The sequence below is a fragment of the Hemibagrus wyckioides genome, linkage group LG01, assembly GCF_019097595.1.
Source record: "Hemibagrus wyckioides isolate EC202008001 linkage group LG01, SWU_Hwy_1.0, whole genome shotgun sequence".
Classification (NCBI taxonomy): Eukaryota; Metazoa; Chordata; class Actinopteri; order Siluriformes; family Bagridae; genus Hemibagrus; species Hemibagrus wyckioides.
In genome coordinates this window covers 34,233,280-34,253,279 of record NC_080710.1, presented here as the reverse complement: position 1 = coordinate 34,253,279, position 20,000 = coordinate 34,233,280, and the positions used below count along the sequence as shown (strand labels likewise).

At 46.1% G+C, this 20,000-nt stretch overlaps 1 protein-coding gene across 1 annotated transcript in view; it reads right to left on the bottom strand.

Annotated features, from left to right (window-relative positions):
- dnah3 (dynein axonemal heavy chain 3) overlaps nucleotides 1–20,000 on the bottom strand; it is a 115,173-nt gene that overhangs the window by 18,596 nt on the left and 76,577 nt on the right. Inside the window, exons 44-54 of the mRNA XM_058398519.1 lie at nucleotides 17,528–17,671; nucleotides 15,402–16,071; nucleotides 14,726–14,891; nucleotides 14,234–14,450; nucleotides 13,943–14,125; nucleotides 8,534–8,732; nucleotides 6,413–8,220; nucleotides 5,909–6,242; nucleotides 5,613–5,838; nucleotides 5,249–5,493; nucleotides 4,761–4,877 (exon numbers count right to left, since the gene is read on the bottom strand). Of these exons, the coding sequence (XP_058254502.1) occupies nucleotides 4,761–4,877; nucleotides 5,249–5,493; nucleotides 5,613–5,838; nucleotides 5,909–6,242; nucleotides 6,413–8,220; nucleotides 8,534–8,732; nucleotides 13,943–14,125; nucleotides 14,234–14,450; nucleotides 14,726–14,891; nucleotides 15,402–16,071; nucleotides 17,528–17,671 (4,309 nt within the window). The remainder of the gene's footprint in view (nucleotides 1–4,760; nucleotides 4,878–5,248; nucleotides 5,494–5,612; nucleotides 5,839–5,908; nucleotides 6,243–6,412; nucleotides 8,221–8,533; nucleotides 8,733–13,942; nucleotides 14,126–14,233; nucleotides 14,451–14,725; nucleotides 14,892–15,401; nucleotides 16,072–17,527; nucleotides 17,672–20,000) is intronic.

The following is a 20,000-nucleotide window of genomic DNA, read 5'->3' as shown; positions in this document are numbered from 1 at the left end:
GTAATCTGGAGCAGTGAATAAAAGCATGAAAAACTGTTTCTCTCTGTGAACAAAAAGGACAATCATGTGCAACATCAGGATTTAGAACAGAAATAAAAGAGTTCACAGAGATAATACAGTGTAAAATCCTCCATTGGAGGTCAGCAGCTTTTTTAGTTAACGGTGGTTTATACAGTGCATCCACTCTGGTTTAAAATCATCAGTAAAACCATGTACACTTCTCCATGGGGTGTCCACCCTCCCACTCAGCTTCTTCTTATTTAAAACCTTTACACACGCTCTGTAGAGCAGCTTCCCCGACACTGACCCAAAGTCCATCTCCCCTTCACCCCGGCACTCCAGGAGGGGGCCTGCACACCCGTCGAGGTCAGGAGCGATGTTCAGCTGGGGAAAGGGTTCGTCCTCTGTAGGACCAGTCTGTGTGTGTGAATAGTCCATTAGCTGAACACGCTCCTCTGATGTCAATGCAGATTTCCAGCGGTGTAGGAGCTGATTGACAACACGCAGGGACCGCAGTCCCATACGCGCTGCCAGGTCCTCCGACCTCGACAAGTCTGACCCTGCGATGTTCACAAGCTCCCGGAGCGTTATAATCCCTGAGGAGATGAGAGTTCTGGACAGTGCAGGGACGGTCACACTGGAGATGTCCAGTCTCCCGCCATACACCAGAGGCTCCTCCAGCAGCCAGTGTAGCATTCTGCAGCCCTTGTTCTGAAAAACGTTGTAGATTTTAAAAAGTCCACGGTAAAACACTGGTAATCCTGAAATGTTCAGCATTTTTGTGTCCATTAAAAACAACGCTCTGTCCAGCCCCAGTCCTTGAACTGTGCGTAATTATCCACTGGCTGCTGCTCTCCATACTAAGTCTCTGGGTCCAGTGAGGAGTCTCTGGATGAACTGGAGGCGGAAGGCTGCGGCTCTGCTGGACAGCTGGACCAGCCCCTGCCCTCCTTCCTCTTTCAGCAGATGGAGAACACTCTGTGGAATCCAGTGTAGACCGTCCCAGAAGAAGTCCACCAGCAGGTTCGGTGGCGGATCCACGCATGCCAGCTTGTGCCAGAGGGACGACGCGGCGAGGTTGTTGAGGACCAGCGTTCGCCCCCTGTAGGACATCTTTGGGACCAGCCGCTTCCACCTGCTCAGCCTGCCCTTCACCTGCTCTACAGAACCTTCCCAGTTTTTGTTTAAATACTTCTTGTTCCCCAGGTAGACACCCAAGTATTTAAAACCACCTCTTTTAAACCACCGTTAACCTTCAGTACACTCTCAATGTCACTGTACAACACCCTGAACATGGCTATAAAACCTGGGTTGAATCCAAAGGCTTCCAGCACTTTCCACAAATATTCACGTTCAACCCGGTCAAAATCCTTTTCCTGATCTAGGAAAATCAGACCAGTCTTTAAGCCCAATAGCCTGGAGACGTCCAAAATGTCACAAATTAAAAACACATGATCGATTATGGACCTATCAGGCACACAGTACGTCTGGTCCTGGTGAATGAGCTGCTCCATTACCTTAGTCAGTCTCGAGGCTAATGCTTTTGAGAGCAGCTTGCAGTCAGTGCACAGTAGTGAGACCAGGCACCAGTTCTTCAGGTGGGTCAGGTCTCCCTTTTTCAGTAGCAGGGTCAGGACGGCCCTCCTGCAGCTCAACGGGAGTTCACCTCTCCGTACGCTGTCCCGTAGGACATCCAGCACATCCTGCCCTATAACAGCCCAGAATGTCTTGTAAAAGTCGACAGGGAGACCGTCTATACCTGACACCCGTCCATTCTCCATCCCCTGGAGAGCCTCATGAACCTCCTCCAGCATCAGCTCCCTGTCCAGCTCTCTGACCACTTGCCCAGAGAGCTTTGGCAGGTCCATGAGGACCACTATTTATGCCCCTGACCACTCACTGCTGTACAGCTTCGAGTAGAAGCTTACTGTCTGCTGGCAAATTTCAGTGGGCTCAGATACGAGATCACCTGATTCTGTTTGCACAGCATGTATAAATCTTTTCTATCCATTCTTTTGCTCTAAACTGAAAAAGAACTTTGAAGCGTGAGCGGACCAGCGCCCCCTGTGCTGTAATGGAGCTCCATTATTTCTTTACTGTGTTCTTTACTGTGTGCTGTGTTAAAATGCCAGTAGGTGCTCCTAGGTGATAGTACACTGTACCATGCTATGGTCAGAGATACCTACTGGAACAATAAAACACTTCATAAAAAATGTTAGCTGGTGTTTAAAACCATAAAAGCGGTCTAATCTCACCAGGGAGAGTGTGTTATCTATGGCATGGGCCCACGTGTACTGTCTCTTTTTCTTATTAAAAGTTCTCCATATGTCACTTAGCTCATGGGCCTCCATCATCTCCCACAGACGCTTATGGGAAGCCATGTGAGGTTCTGTGTGGTTCCGATCTAAAATATCTGTAGTACAGTTAAAATCACCACCTAGAATTAAAATCTCTGCAGTGTTGCAGTCAGCAATGACATTGTTCAGTGTGTCTAAAAACATCATCCTCTCCACTGCACTGGTGGGAGTGTACACACAGATAAAAACTAAAACCTCATTCTCATAAAAAAGCTTTCACTTTTAAAAGCCTCCCATTTAAAATCTCTTCAACTGAATAAGAACAGGGAATAAAACTGCGAGCGTTGAGTTGTGGCTTAAAATCACCAACCCATCCCACTCCTTCACCCAATCAGCAGCATTGCTGAGATCACTGTGGGTTTCCTGCAGCATGGCAACGTCAATGTGCTTCTGCTTTAAAAGTCAATACAGTTTAGCTCTCTTATTCTGCTCTCCTGTTCCATTAATATTTAAACTCGCAATTCCAATCATTAAAATAAATAAAATAAATAAAACTAAACAGACGGTAAAACCACTCTAAAATAAAAAACACCACACAACAGTCATCATCAGAGTTTTCCCTGTTCATTCTCATTATCAGTTTCTTCAGACGGAAAATTTCTACATCAACAAAAGCTCCTTCTCTTCTGAAGAACTTAACATCATGAAAAAATTGTTTTCAGTCAGGGAAAAACTCTTCTAATGTGACATTCTTCTGTCATTTGGTGTTCCTTAAAAACTCCTTAATGTCCTTAATGCCTTAATGCACTGCTCCAGAACCCACTGAGCTCTTCTCAGCGGAGCATGTCTTCTCCCGGTCCAGTTGAGCCGAGCATGGCTCTTCCGCGGCCGGTTCGGCCGAGCATGGCTTTTCCGGGTCTGGCGTAGCTCCAGTGGGCTTCTGGGCTGCAGGCTGGGCTTGGGATTCACTCTCCTTCGGGTCTGGTGCAGCAGCAGCTCCGGGGCCCTCAGCAGCCGGGTGAACTGTAGTCACAGGGGGAATGACCCCAGCCGACTCAGCTGCATCCTGCCCTGGGCGCTCAGAAACGCCGCGGTCACTCTGCCCCTCAGGGCAGGCCCAAACAAGATGACCAGTTTTACCGCGTTTAAAACACTTAATATCAGCATCAGAAGAGACAAAGATGTTGTAGTCAAATCCTTCAACAGTGAATTTAAAAACAGCATTCAGCTCCTCCACACCTTCTTTGAAGACCATAAACACCATTCTCCTGAAAGACACCAAGTGCTTCACCAGTGGGGATTTACAACCAAGGGGGATTCTCTTAATGGGGCAGACAATTCGCCCGTAGCGAGACAGCTCTTTACAGATAGCCTCATCAGAAATAAAAGGAGGGACATTGGACATGACCTTCTTAAATGAGGAACTGAGGGGAGAAACCAGTACTGACTCATTATTAATAATTATTCCATTCTGGATCAGCTTTCTGACTTCATCAACATTATTCAGAAACACCACAATGGCACTGTTCATTCTGGAGGCAGAGATGTTCTCATGCCCCACCACGTTACCGTCTGCTAGACAACATTCTCCAACACTCGCTGGACAAACAACACGGACACCGTGCCGGACACACAACACGGACACACAACACAGACACACAACACAGACACACAACACAGACACACAACACAGACACCGTGCCGGACACACAACACGGACACCATGCCGGACACCCAACATGGACACCGTGCCGGACACCCAACACGGACACCATGCCGGACACACAACATGGACACCGTGCCGGGCACACAACACGGACACAGAACACAGATACCGCGCCGGACACACTCACACACACTCGCTCACACACACAGTTATTATCCGCACACACACACATACACATGCACAATAAATATATAAATACTCCAAGATTTTAAACGGAAAAGAAATGCACTTTAGTGCCGAAAAATTTGCAAAACACCAACCACTCTCACACGCTCCACATGCCACACTCGCTTCTCCACCGCACATGCGCACAGAGAGAGAGAGAGAGAGAGAGAGACAGACAGACAGACAGACAGAGAGACAGAGAGAGAGAGCAAGAGACACAGAGAAGGACAGAAACAGAGAGAGATGCTACTTTAGAAAGACCTTTATTGGCACAAATCTCCTGACTGATCTCTAGATCTATTATCTTGATGCCATACATAAGACACTCTCCCTGTAATTGGATCTGCTTTCTGCCACATGTCCATCGCTGACTATGGTCCAATCTAGTCACCAGCCACCCTGACCACCATAACTACTTAACTAATGCCTTAGAGCCTCTGTATCTGACATTGATGCAGGTTCCAACAAACAAAACTCTGATAATATATCAGCTTTGCATTAAAATGCTGACCAATACTATGCTTTGTATTTTAGACACAGAGAGACAGCTATAAATAACCACACACACACACCTGTCAGGTAAGTCAGTGCCTCGAGAGGAATCTCCTCATACTCATCCAGGAACATCTGAATTTGAAGCATGCTGATCCTCAGGTCCGACTCATTAAATTCATATGGGATGTTCCAACCTGGAGAAGGACACAAACCTCTGTTTACAAACAAAACACAACTGCAGTTAAATAATTAAGTTAAATAAAGAATATACAGGACTTAAAGAATAACATGGCTTTATTTAAATATTTCTTAAAGAAAGAGAAACAGGTAACTTTTTTGAGACATGCAGATACAGTGAGACAGGTAAAAGAGAGACAGGTGAGACAAAGAGGCAAGTGAGACAGAAAGACAGGTGAAAAGAAAGGCAGGTGAGACAAAGATACATAGAGACAGAGATACACAGAGAGACAGGTGAGACAGAAAGTCAGAGATACACAGAGAGGGAAGTCGGACAGTGAGGCAGGTGAGATAGAGAGACACAAAGATACACAGAGAGACAGGTGACCTAGCGGGCCGTAGGTTCTCCTCTCCTGGACAAGAGCGTGGAAAAAGCAGAGTCCAAAGAGCAGTTTCCTCCATGCTTGTGGTTGGGTGGAGCTGCTGAGGAAGGCAGGGTCACACAGTGGGTCAGTAAGGTAGGAGCGCAGCAGGTTGGCTCTCAGACCTTTAGGAGGCTCGTTAGTCATCTTCACTCCATTCTGCAGGATACTGACTGGGAACTTCTCGCATGGGTAACTGGTCAACCACAGTCTGAGACATCGAGACAGAGAGGGGTATGGTGAGAAAGACTGAGAGTAAGAAAGATACAGACAGAAACAGAGAGAGAGTGAAAGACGGTGGACACAGAAAGAGAGAGACACATTTCTTACCTGAAATTAGGGTGTGTGTTCTCAGGTGTGATCACCTCCTCACAGATCTTCTCCAGCATTGGCATCCAGCTGGTTGCGAGGTGACAGTTTTGTAGGACGACCCACGTTCCATTGCTAAGAGCAGAGTCAATGATGCTAGCAGCGATAGGACCCTGTCCCTGACCAAGGGACACCGCCTGGGTCTTACTGCCCCCCATATCCACATCTTCAGCAAACTTCAACAACACTGAGGATCAGAGAGATGATCAGACAGACATGAAACACACACACACACAGACCCACACACACACACTCACCTGCAGTGGGATCTGACCCTGGTGAGAGTATAAAGATTAGTGGTGAGCAGCAGTTGGAGTCACTGTAGCTTTTTGCCAAGTCAAACGTCGGCGGTTCGATGTAGGTTCTTCCCATGTTCTCCACGATGAACTGCTGCACAGCAGGAACAAGTTTATCAGGGCGAAAGCAGCGCAGCACTGCCATATGCTCCATGCCCCCCAGGGTGCCCCATTCACCCGGGAAACGCTCCTTGTGAGGCTGGCTCGAGTCGTAAACCCTCTTCCACTCAGCCACATTTTCAATCACATCTTCATAGAGACCTTCAAGCTTTGGGAGATTTGAGGCTCGGACCACCTGATTCCATCCAGAGGAAAAGATAATGAATAACCAATAATTACATTTAATTATTCAAATATGAAATGTGTGCTGCCATAAATACATCCACAAACAAAAACATTACCATAAATATCACTTAGACAGCTTTAAGTTTAGTTTGGTAAAGAACACTGGGTTTAAGCCTGCACCTCTGACCACGCCTTATCCGACAGCCACTCAGGGGCAGGGTTTGGGTGTGGGTTGTCAAGTGCAACCCCTCCAGTGAGCAGGAAGCGCCAGATGAGGTCGTTGATTTGACCTTTGCCCTGCATGATTCCAACAGTGAGGAGCAGTGCGAAGAGCAGCTTGTCCTTTTCAAAGAGAGAGCGGCAGACGTTGTTGTAGATGCTGCCAGTGAAGTGCTCCAGGATGTTAGCGATGCGAGTAGATAAGTCTTCGCTTGGCGCACTTTGAGCGATGGATTGAAGATAGAGGCTGATAAACCATGTGAGCGAGTATTGGTACATTGGCTCAATATTGGCCAGCTCCGAGATGCAGAAGAACAGGATGGATGAATGCTCAGCCACGGGGCGATATCCCATCCTGGTCTTGTCGATCTCCAGCTCCGTTTCACTTGCGATCTTCTGCTTCTCTGAAATCTCCTCAGACAGCACCTTGGAGGACGACAGCACCTTGATAGCGATCTCATCTTCCAAGATGTTCCCCTGAGATGAGGAAAGAACCTCCAGTATCTTGTCCTCGATCTCTTTAAGCTTCTTGCTGTTGGCTGCACTCTCCAGGATGAGCTGGTTTTTCTTTTCCTCCAGTTCTGGTTTCTCTTCAGCGGCAACAATGCCAAGAAGTTGGTCTTGCAGCCCGAGAGGTGTTATCATAAAATTCAACAAACACACCTTCACGGCCACTTCTGGCAGGTAATGTGGGTTCCTCAACCCTGTGGTTATGTAGAACCAGAAGTCTTGGGAATATTCAATGATGTTCTCGCCTAGCTTCAGGTATTCTACACCTTGCTGCTTGAATGTCTGCTTCAGGAGAACAGGCTCTAGAACAGCATCCAGCTCCTCAGCCACGTTCTCCAAGAGGACTGGGGTTCCAAACTGTATGGCGTTTTCTAAGGTTCGCACATAGTTACTATCCGAGAGCTTGATGATGGCCAGCTTGTTGGTCTTCTCCATGTTCTTGATCCACTTGTTGGCCTGTCCCTGAGGGTCTATCATGAGTGGCCAGCGGCGGGAATTTGACACAATGATGCCGTTGTCTGTGGAGAAAGCGTCTATGGGTAACCCAGCGATCCGCCATGCCCGTATCAGAACTGGATTGCCGAGGGTGTTGCTAAGCATGAAGTCTTCAGAACATGGTACTTTCCTTTTCATACAAGTTTTATACCATTCCCGCTGGCATTCCATACGGTAATCCACTGTAAAAGCCCCCAGGTACGACACTGTGGCTGAAGAAAGAAGCACATCCCCAGTCAGATTGGTGTATTTGATTTCCAATGATCGTGCTGCTTCTGTCCATCTGTCCTTTTCTCCACCCAGCCCACAGATCAGCTTTTCGGCCCGGACCAGTTTCTGTGAGCACAGCTGGATGTTGTCTTCCAGGTCCTTGGTCTTCTGCATCATCACAGCAAACGTGTCATTCAGAGAGCACAGACGGTCCTCCACAGCTTTCAGTTCACTGCGTTTCACTGCGAGAGTCTTCATTTGAACTGCTAACTCCTCCTCTGCCCTGCAGAGCCTCTCTTTCTTTGGAGCCACCACTTTGGCCACACGGTCATACACCTCCATGGCCTGGACCCACTTGCACAACCCCTCACAAGCAGATGAGACGTTTTTAATCAGCGCAGGTTGAAAATCAGGATTGTCAATAAACTTCTCACGGATCTTCTTGATGTTGGCAGCAGGGATGTTGTCTTTATCGAAGGCTTTGAGGCTTTCCAGGAACTTCATGTCCCCCAGCAGCTTCTTGGATGGACCCCAATAATCCTCGATCATCTTACCTATGTGAAAAGGAGACAAATGTGGAAGCTTTTGTGAATGCACGGGTGTTTGTGCCAGGAAAAGTAGCTGTCCCATAGCTTCTTTGTATTTTTCTTTGACAGTCCCCTGGACCATGTGTAAGGCAAATGGCTTTTATTAGTGTAGATCTCTATTATTACTGTTCATCTTGACTAGCATTAAGAAGCTACTTTGAGTATTTTAAAGTCCATGTATATGCCAGATCACTGCTATGTATTACAGCAACGTCAGTATGAGTAAATGTGTGAAGAAGTGATGTTTTTCATGAAGATAGATTAGATATCAGTCTCTCACCAGAACCTCCAGGATCAGGTTTCCTCTCAGGTCTGATGCCAGTCATTACACAGATGGACTCCAGGACGAGTTTAACAGGACCAGGAGGGTTCAGCATGGACTTCACCACTGTGATGTCAGAAGGTTTCAGTGTATCCAGAGCTGAAAGAGCTGCTTCCAGTGCAGGCATTGCTTCTGCAAGGTCTCCTTCACACTCATCCTGATGAGTATAAAACCCACAAACAATTATTAATACAGGAATGTTAATAGTTACTGGTCCACCATCATACACAGTCTTCTTCTTTGTACTGCTCCTCAAACCCATGCTGATAACCTGTATTATAGTGCTTAGAAAGAGAAACAGACCAAATCACTTCTACACATCACTAAACTTCTGGTTACACTTACATACAGTAGTGTATGTAAATGAAAATTGAAATGAACTGAAATTTATTTAGACATTTATACACCCATCAGCTAGGGGCGTAATTTCCACTGGGGACACTGGGGTCTGTGTCGATGCACTTGACCGTGTCCAGGAACGCCGGCACACCGGCACAGCAACAGATGAGCAACAGATTCAAGATGGCGCCAGTGAGGTCGGCTGCCGTCACGACTGCTCCGACCAAACCTTGCTTGTTTTTCTTTATTTTTCGTATTTTTCACACATACACCGGTTTCTTTTTGTAAGATGGCCATCACTACGTACGACAGGGCCACTCTTATTTCTATTGGTGCACAATGCACTCACCTTTCACCATTTTTGAACCCGGACCCATCTTGGCCAAGCGAGATCCTGAGGAAGAACAAAGGATGCGACCTGTACCGGCGTCCGCGAGGAAAACGAGCCGGCATCAGGAACAGGTTGAGGGCACGTGCACACCGCGCTCCTTTACCTAGTATCCTGTTAGCCAAAGTCCAGTCACTGGAAAACAATGGGACTGCAACCTTCTCTGCTTCACTGAGACATGGCTGAACCCAGCGGTACCGGACCACGCCATCGAGCCATCGAGAGTTCTTCTCGGTTTACCGCATGGACAGAACACTGGACTTGGGGAAGACAAGGGGAGGTGGAGTGTGTCTGATGGTGAACAACCACTGGTGTGACAGCACGAGCATTGTTCCCCTCTCACGCTCCTGCACACCGAATCTTGAACTTCTGACCATCAAATGTCACCCGTTTTATCTCCCTCGGGAATTTAGCTATCAGTCATAGTCAGTGCCGTTTATATTCCACCTTCACCAGACACAGCACCGGGATGCCACGCTCATTGTTTTGGGTCATTTTAACAGTGCCAACCTCAAGCGCGCACTGCCGAATTTCCATCAGCACATCAGCTGCCCCACCAGGGGCAAAAGAACACTAGACCACGGCTACACACTATTTAAGAACAGCTACAAGCACAATTACAACCACCATTTGGGAAATCGGACCATGCCGCCATCTTCCTCATGCCTGTATACAAACAGAGGCTGAAACAGGAAGCCCCGGTGCAAAGGGAGGTCGCACGCTGGACGGACCAATTGGTGGCCGCTCTGCAGGACACTCTTGATGACGCAGACTGGGACATGTTTCGGCGCAGCTCTGATGACGTCAGCATGTTTACGGAAGCAGTTGTGGGATTTATAGGGAAACTAATGGATGATACAGTACAGAAAACCATCATCAGGACATTTCCCAACCAGAAGCCGTGGGTGGATAAGACCATCCACGACACCCTGAGCATGGAACGGAACATGGACGACTACAAGGCTGCGTCTTACAGTGTGCAAAGAATGGTGAAGGAGGCAAAGCGGCGCTACGGGAGGAAACTAGAGTCGCAATTCCAACATGGTGGCTCTAGGAGCCTGTGGCAGGGACTTAGAACCATCACGGACTATAAAACACAATCCTCCAGAATGGGGAATGCAGACGCTTCTCTGGCAGACAAGCTAAACACTTTTCATGCTCGCTTCAAGGCTGCAGCTAATCACGCTAGCAGCACTAGCAGCACAAACAGCATGCATGCTGAGAGAGCCGGTGAGGTTAACGCGTTCACCATCTCGGAGCATGACGTGAGGAGGGCATTCAGGAGAGTGAACACCAGGAAGGCAGCAGGACCAGATGGCATCACAGGTCGGGTTCTGAAAGCGTGCGCTGACCAGCTAGCACCGGTGTTCACCGAGATCTTCAACCTCTCCCTGAAACAGTCTACAGTCCCCTCATGCTTCAAACAGTCCACCATTGTTCCTGTCCTGAAGAAACCCCAGCCCACCTGCCTCAAAGACTATTTGAAAGACTGGTCAGAGACTTCATCACTGCATCACTACCAGACATACTGGATCTGCTACAGTTTGTGTACAGGCAAAACCGCTCCACTGAGGACGCCATTTCACACCTCCTTCACACAACAACAAGCTAGCTGGACTGCAGAAAAGGGAATTATGTAAAAATGCTGTTTGTGGACTACAGTTCAGCGTTCAACACCATAATTCCTTCCACACTCACCTCTAAGTTGGAGGTCCTAGGTCTCAGCACACCCCTGTGCCAGTGGATTTCCAACTTCCTGACAGACAGACCACAAGCCATATGGATGGGCAAACACACCTCATCCTCCATCACCCTCAGCACTGGAGCTCCTCAAGGTTGTGTTCTGAGCCCCCTGCTGTACTCACTGTACACTTATGACTATGTGGCCACTTCCAACTCCACCACCATCATTAAGTTTGCTGATGACACTGTTGTGTTGGGCCTGATCTCAAACAACGACGAGACGGCCTACCTACAGGAGATTAAAAACCTGGAGAGCTGGTGCCAGGTGAACAACCTACTCCTGAACATCAGCAAGACTAAGGAGTTAATAGTGGACTTCAGTACAAAGCAGGAGCAGTCATACCAACCGACCACGATCAGCAGAACCCCAGTGGAGAGAGTGGACAGCTTCCGGTACCTAGGTGTTCACATCACGCAGGACTTGACTTGCTCCTGTCATACCAACACCCTGGTGAAGAAGGCCCGGCAGCGTCTATACCACCTGAGACACTTTAGGGACTTTAAACTTCCCTCTCAGGTGCTAAAGACTTTTTACACCTGCACCATTGAGAGCGTCCTGACAGGTAGCATCACTTCCTGGTTCGGGAACAGCACCATGCAGGACAGGTGAGCCCTCCAGAGAGTGGTGCATTCAGCTGAATGTACCATCCACACCGAGCTCCCTGACCTGCAGGACATCTACAGCAAGCGGTGCTGGATCAGAGCCAGGAAGATTGTGAAGTCCAACAATGGACTCTTTTCTCTGTTGCGTTCAGGGAAGCGCTTCCGCTCCATGAAGGCAAACACAGAGAGAATGAGGAGGAGCTTCTTCCTGCAGGCCATTCGGAGTCTGAACCAGGAAACACCTAGAACCTGATACAGATACGGGGACTCTCTCTTCTTTTTTTCATCACTTTTCATCACTTTGCACAAACTGACACTTTGACACTGGACTGACACAAGTCACTTTATACAATTATTCCAGCACATGGACACTTTAATGATAAACACTGGATCACCTCAGTATATGCCATATACACAAACATCCCATCACGTTCATGTCTGCATTTATGTGTATATACCACTTTGTTAGTGTGTATATATCACCTTGCACCTATATTTTCATATTTTTACACCTATTTTCATATTTTATTTTTTTATTTATATTATATTTTTATTTACACCTATATTTTCATATTTTATTTTTATTCATCTATATTATATTTTATTTACTTGATTTTCTATTTTTATACTTTTAAGATACTCTAGTTTTACTTTTATCTTTATTTTTTATGGATCTCTTTCTAAAATACTTTTTATAAATGTTTACATGCTGGACAGTCGTGAAAAAACATTTCACTGCATGTCGTACTGTGTATGTAAATGTATGTGACAAATAAAATTTGAATTTGTATTTGATTATCATATTTTCATGAAGATTCTGTGTAGCATGAAAACGAGTTGACCTTAAATTTTTCTCTCAGCTCTGTGTGACCAGCAGACTCTGGAGGGTAGTTTAATGTTAGACTCAATATGATCATAACTCAGTGGTTTTCATATCAGAGAACAGATGAGGTGGACAGTAAGGACACATGGAGAGATGGGATTGAATGGACAGATGGAGGACAATGTCCTGTACAGATGTTGGACAATGTCCTAACCCTAACCCTGTGGTTTGGTGGGCGTGTCTCTGACAGACATCCTGTTCTACAGGTCATTTATTTTACATTATCATCTACAGTGCTCAGTTTAAAATAAAAGTTTGTTTAACAGTGGAAATTGGGTCTCACATTATTTACATTTTATTCACACACAAAACATTAATGATGAAGATTTTTTACTTGATAAAATGATTCTCTCAGGTCTTGGTGATCGGCCCTATTAAACAATAAAGAAAGTAAGACATTTTTTTTATATACATAGTTTAATAGCCTACTGTTCTTTTTTGTAGAATTTATCTTTATAATCAACTTCATTATTTCCTGGATTCAAATCAAAATATCTTCCCCAATTTTGTGTGTCCCCACCACTTCTCAAACCAAAGTTACACCCTTGTGATCAGCCATAACATTATGAGCACTGACATACAGTAACTAGACCATGGAGCAATGGAAGAAGGTGGCCTGGTCTGATGAATCACGTTTTCTTTTACATCACGTGGATGGCCGGGTGCGTGTGTGTCTCTTACCTGGGGAACACATGGCACCAGGATGCACTATGGGAAGAAGGCGAGCCGGCAGAGGCAGTGTCCTGCTCTGGTCAGTGTTCTGCTGGGAAACCTTGGGTCCTGCATCCATGTGGATGTTACTTTGACACGTACCACCTACCTAAGCATTGTTGCAGACCATCTACACCCTTTCATGGAAACGGTATTCCCTGATGGCTGTGGCCTCTTTCAGCAGGATAATGCACCATGACACAAAGCAGAAATGGTTCAGGAATGGTTTGATGACCACAACAACCAGTTTGAGGTGTTGACTCGGCCTCCAAATTCTCCAGATCTCAATCCAATCCAGCTTCTGTGGGATGTGCTGGACAAACAAGTCCGATCCATGGAGGCCCCACCTCACAACTTACAGGACTTAAAGGATCTGCTGCTAAAATCTTGGTGCCAGATCCCACAGCACACCTTCAGGGATCTAGTGGAGTCCATGCCTGGACGGGTCAGGGATGTTTTGGCAGCAAAAGGGGGACCAACACAATATTAGGCAGGTCGTCATAATGTTATGGCTGATCGGTGTATAGTCAGACAGTATGTGCTTTCAGACAGTAAGAGACATTTATAAAAATTTCTACTCATTTCTAAAAGGAACAGTTTAAGCCAAAATCACTTAACCATTCTATAAATAGATAACAGATTTTTTACAGTTTGAGAATGTGCTGTAGAATCTGAGATAATCAGTGAAATATTCCTGAACCTTAATGGCTTTGGCAGCTGCTGCAGCCTCATTAGCTACTTTCTCATCAGCAGCGACAATCTTTTTCTTCCCATCCACCTCCAACGTCTCCTTTTCGATCTTCACCATCATCTCATTTGTCTCAGCCGAGGTTCGGATCAGCTCGGGCTGAAGAGCAGTCAGCTCCTGCTGCATCACTGCTACCTGTTACACACACACACACAAACACACACACACACACACACAATTACTATCTGAATCATTCTGTGCATATTCAATATTCAGTAACAGACAGACAGGTGTGTTTGTGACCTGTGAGGTGGCAAAGTCCAGTTTATCCAGGCCAATCAGGTAGCGGTTCCTGAAAGTGTCCACCTCATTGCGTTTGGCCTTCAGAAGTGTCTTAAAGGTAAGGATCAGCTCTAGGTAAGATGCGGGAGTGACGTAATTATGCCGGCGAAGCTGTGAGTAATATCGCTCTGAGAGCTTCTGGACACTTTCCTGAAACGCCTTACACATCTCCACCACCCTGAGAGACGAAGAGTGCAGGACGGGGGGGTGGGGGGGAGAGACTCATTCTGTGAGGCTTGGAACTGTTAACCAACTAACCAACAAGTATATCATTGCATTTGTGTGTGTGAGTGTGTGTGTGTGAGTGTGTGTGTGTGTGTGTGTGTATGAGTGTGTGTGTGTGAGAGTGTGTATGTGTGTGTGTGTGTGTGAGAGAGTGTGTATGTGTGTGTGTGTGTTATAAATAACAGCACCAGATGTAACACTGCTGCAGGTCAAAGGTCACACACTCACTCTGTCCTTATTTGATTCTCCAGCTCCACGTCTTCCAGGAATTTGTTAGCGACCATCTCCAGTGCGTCTGTGGGCCAAGCCTGGAACCAGTCGATGGTGCAGCAGTTGATGAGAGACGGGAACATGCGCAGGCGGTTCCGAAATGCATCGCCGATCGGACTCATCGCTGTGCCACACATTACAACAAACACCACAGTATGTGAGGTACACACATAAATAAGTGAGAAGTGTGTGTGTTCACATATGTGTATATGATTTTATCAATATAAAATATATTATTTACTATTATTAATAGAATAAGATTGATATTAATATCTGTGTTATTCACTCTGCAGTTTAGGCAGCTCCGAAAGGAATAAACAGCCAATGTACTGTACTGGACTCTGATTGGTCAGAAGGTGTTGATTAATTCTCTCTAACAGCAGCTTTGACTGTAGAGCAGGTTTATATTAATGCACTCACTCTCATACCTTATTGTTGCCATAGCAACAGATCATTCACATGGACGTGTACATCACACACTGCTGATAAAGAGATCTCCAGTGTCAGTGCTGTGTATCAGTGTGTGTGTGTGTGTGTGTGTGGATTTTACAGAACATCAAATGTAACTATTAAAAAATGTGAGCAGAATAAAATTCACCTTCTGTGTGTGTGTGTGTGTGTGTGTGTGTGTTACCCAGAACAATATGCAGGTTGTCTTTAACTCTGTCGATAAAGAAATTGTACATGGAGAGTGGTGTGGCGTCGATCTTTCTCCCCTCGCTCTTGGCGACGCTCTGCATCTTCTCCACAATCTCAGCACGCTCGTCCTGGGCGAACATGTTGGGCACGTCTCCGGTGTTCAGAAGCGTGTTCACATCCTCCACAAACATCTCATCCTTCATCTGTCCATCCCCTAGGAGGAAGGTGGTCTTTTTCCCTTCCACCCCAGCCTTGGTCATCACACGCTTCAGGTCGTCCCTCCACTCAGACCTGCCGTAGCTCTTGGTGAGCTCGATTTGGAAGAGCTCATACCGGCTGATGAAGGTGGCGAGTTTGGCGGCGCTGCTGCGTCCGGATCCCCCGATGCCCACAAGGAGCATGTGGCCGTTGTCTTGCTTCAGCACGCGGCAGATTCGGGAGATGTGCTCGATGGCAAACTGGAACATAACCAGGCTCATGGGGGCGGTGCTCATACTGTTAAACTCCTGCAGGTGATGCTCCATGACTCTGGTCAGTGACTGAAGGTCTCGGATCTCATCGTAGCTTCTGTTCGCGTCCAAATCCGCTATGGCATAGTCCCCGAAAAAAAGGGATCTGATGTTCTCATCTGATACATTACCACTCGGAGAGAGATGGCACAGGAGCTGGGAGAGAGAGACAGGGAGAGGGAGAGAGAGACAGGGAGAGAGAGAGAGAGACAGAGAGAGAGAGAGAGAGAGAGAGAGAGAGAGAGAGAGGGAGGGAGGGAGGGAGGGAGAGAGAGAGAGAGAGAGACAGAAAGGGAGAGAGAGAGAGAGAGAGAGAGAGAGACAGAAAGGGAGAGAGAGAGAGAGAGAGAGAGAGAGAGAGAGTCTTATCATTTTAAAGCCCTTAAAAACCATGAAGCCAACATAGTAAAAAGCCCCCTTATTCAGCTGGTCCTGAGACTCCACAAACAAACTAATCTGACTAACACTGACCCACCTCAGGACACTGACCACCTCAGGACACTGACCACCTCAAGACACTGACCACCTCATCCACAGAATTCGGCCCAACCAAATGATTAACACACAGAAAGAATATTATCTCACTTACTGGACTGAAACAACACAAAATCAAAGCAAACTACAATGCTATTTTGCGCTAAACAGAGAATACACAACAGCAGAATACCTGAGTACAGACTCAGTGACCACAGCCTGGCTATAGAGAGGGGCAGATACAGACTCAGTGACCACAGCCTGGCTATAGAGAGGGGCAGATACAGACTCAGTGACCACAGCCTGGCTATAGAGAGGGGCAGATACAGACTCAGTGACCACAGCCTGGCTATAGAGAGGGGCAGGTACAGACTCAGTGACCACAGCCTGGCTATAGAGAGGGGCAGATACAGACTCAGTGACCACAGCCTGGCTATAGAGAGGGGCAGATACAGACTCAGTGACCACAGCCTGGCTATAGAGAGGGGCAGATACAGACTCAGTGACCACAGCCTGGCTATAGAGAGGGGCAGGTACAGACTCAGTGACCACAGCCTGGCTATAGAGAGGGGCAGATACAGACAGAGCTGGCTGCCCAGAGAGAGCAGGTTCTGTCTGTACTGTAACCAAGGAGAGGTAGAGACAGAGCTCCACTTCCTCACATCCTGTCCAAACTACCAGGAAATTCCAAAACAGTTCTTTCCTAAATTTGAGCGGATTTGTCCGGACTGCATCAAACTGGAGAACGACACAAAACTCCAGTATTTACTGGGAGAAAAAAGAGACTATATTTCCCTGGCAGCTCCATACATCCACGCCTATCACAAAAGAGTCCACCAATCAGTGACGCGCTCATGACTCACACACACACACACACTCACACACACACACCTCACGCATACCTGTAAATTTAATGCTTTCATTTTGCTATTTATTTATTTGTTATTGTATTCATTTGTTTGTTGATTTTGTAATTTTGTTTGTAATCTTTACCCCTTTTAAATGCTTTGGCAATACATCTGTCATGCCAATAAAGATCATTTGAATTTGAACAGTGAATAAGGTGTGTGTGTGTGTGTGTGTGGTTTGGTTCCAAGGTCTGGGGCACACTAGGGCGTAGGGAACAGAGGGAGTGCACCTTATCTAGGGTCTGTTTGAAGAAGGTGGAGGTTGTCTCTTGAACGATGTTGAAGAAGGTCTTTCTGTCCTCGTTGTCGATCAGGCGATCGTAGAAGACGCGGTAAACCTCATGGATCCACAACCTGATCACTTTATCACCATCCTGAGGGGAACAACAAATAACACGCAAAGTATTGCTGCAGATACTGCTACTGTGTGTGTGCAGGGCCAGCCCGTGGCATAGGCGACACAGGCAGTTGCCTAGGGCAAAAAATGACAGGGGGGTGCCATATGAGAGGGGTTTTTTTGTCCCTCTTGTGACCATCATGCGCTCCTACACCCACATATTAAGCAAAAATATTTTTGCCAGTTAACATAATTTAAGTACTGATTTTAGCTAACTGCTGAACTGATTAAAATATTGTTCGAACAAAATAAAAGTGACATGAACTGAAATATTTCAAGTTTAATTATATCATTTTTCACTGTATTCACAAAATAGAAATGAAAGGTAGGGGGCTTATTAGACTAACTAGCTAGCTTGCTGGCTAACATCTACAAAAAATTACAATATGTAGCCTTTATTTTCTTGCTTTTGTTGTCTGTTAGACTATTTTAGGCATTTTTATATTGCTCATATTACACTTTTATTAATCTTTGTTGTAATAAGTACTTGTCACTGTATGCTATTGGGTTGCATTTCTCTGTTGGGAGTATTGCTCATGTCTGGTCTCTTCAAAATTTTTAAAAGATTCACTCCTAAAATACCTACAAGGGTCTTCAACATCTCCATCAACGTCATCTCATTTTGCTCCCAGTGACCAAAGTGATCCAGCCTCTTCAAACACTGCATCTAAACATCACACTTTGTCTACCTCAACTTTGACCGCAACTGAAGAGCACCTCAGCACCTCACCTACCCCCACTGAGCCAGTAACTGCTGCTGAGAGGTCCCCAAATTCTGCCTCTTCCCCTTATGAATCTCTCTCTGATGCTGAGTCCAATAACCCACCACCTCTGGATCCTGCAGACTGGCCTGCCCTGTCTGATAAAGTAAGAGCTGAATTAGGCACCCGAGGACCTTATCAGGTCGAGAGGGATTTCATTTTTCCTAAAAGAGAGGATGGACGAAGTTGCCATTATCATTACTTTTATTCTGTTTTAATCAATGGTGAGAAGATAAAAAGAAGCTGGCTTGTCTATTCTAGGACAAAAAATTGTTTTTATTGATTCTGTTGCAAACTCTTCTCACAGAAGGACTTTAAGCTGATAGACTGAATGATTGGAAGAATGGCACCCAGGTTTTGAAATCTCATGAAAATAGCCCAGAACATCAGCAAAACATGAAGGCATGGAAAGAACTGGAGATTTGCTTTAAAAAGTGCCAGACAACTGACAGCCAGGCAATGGCTCTTATTGAGACAGAGAGAAGGAGGTGGTGGGAAGTATTGAAGAGAATAGTGTCAATAATCCAGTCCCTAGCTGAGAGAAACATGGCTCTGAGAGGGTCCACAGACTCACTTTTCCACCCCAATAATGGCAACTTCCTGAAAGAAGTGGAGCTTATGGCCAAATTCGATCCTGTCTTAAAGCAACATATAGATAGGATACAGAGTGGAGCGGGGAACATGATAACATACCTGGGAAAAAACAACACCACCACCATCAGTGGACAGATCATGGATGCAATTGTAAGTGACATCAAACTCTGCAAATACTTTTCCACTTTTCTATACTGGATTATACCCCTGACATAAGCCACACAGAGCAACTATCAGTTGTCATTAGGACTGTGTCAGAGGAGGACAAGCCACAAGTTAAGAGGAGCACTTCATGGGCTTCCTTGAAGCTGAAGCCTCAACAGTGGAAGTGCTATCTAGTCTTATCTTACAGAGGCTTGAAGACCTGAACATAGCTTTTGAGGATTGCAGGGGGCAGTCATATGACAACGGGGCAAACACAAAGGGCAAAAGGAAAGATGTTCTGGCTAGATTGCCAGCAATAAACCCCAGAGCATTGTTTGTGCAGCGCATACCTTGAACTTGGTAGTGGACAATGCTGCACAAAGCTCCAAAGATACAACTAGTTATTTTGGATACCTGCAGAAGACATTCACCCTGTTTGCATCTTCCACCAACAGATGGTGTCTTGAAAAACCATGTCAAGAAATTGGATCCTTTCGTTTTTCTATCTGCTCAATTGTCTGTTATGACATACTCAACAGAACTGAAAATGTCAGTAACCTGATGCAGTCGGTTTCCATGCAAGTGGACATGGCAGTGGACCTGCTTAGCAAAACAAAAACCAGTTTCGAGGTAATGGCTTTGCCTCAGCTCAAGCTTTAGCAAGAGAGATGTTTGAAGTCATGAATGAGGAGGCTGTTCTCAAAGAGAAGAGGCTGAGATCAACATGTAAACAGTTCTCATATGAATGTCCAGATGAGGCCATCAGTGATGCACTGAAGAGGATGGAGACTGATTTTTTTAATGTAG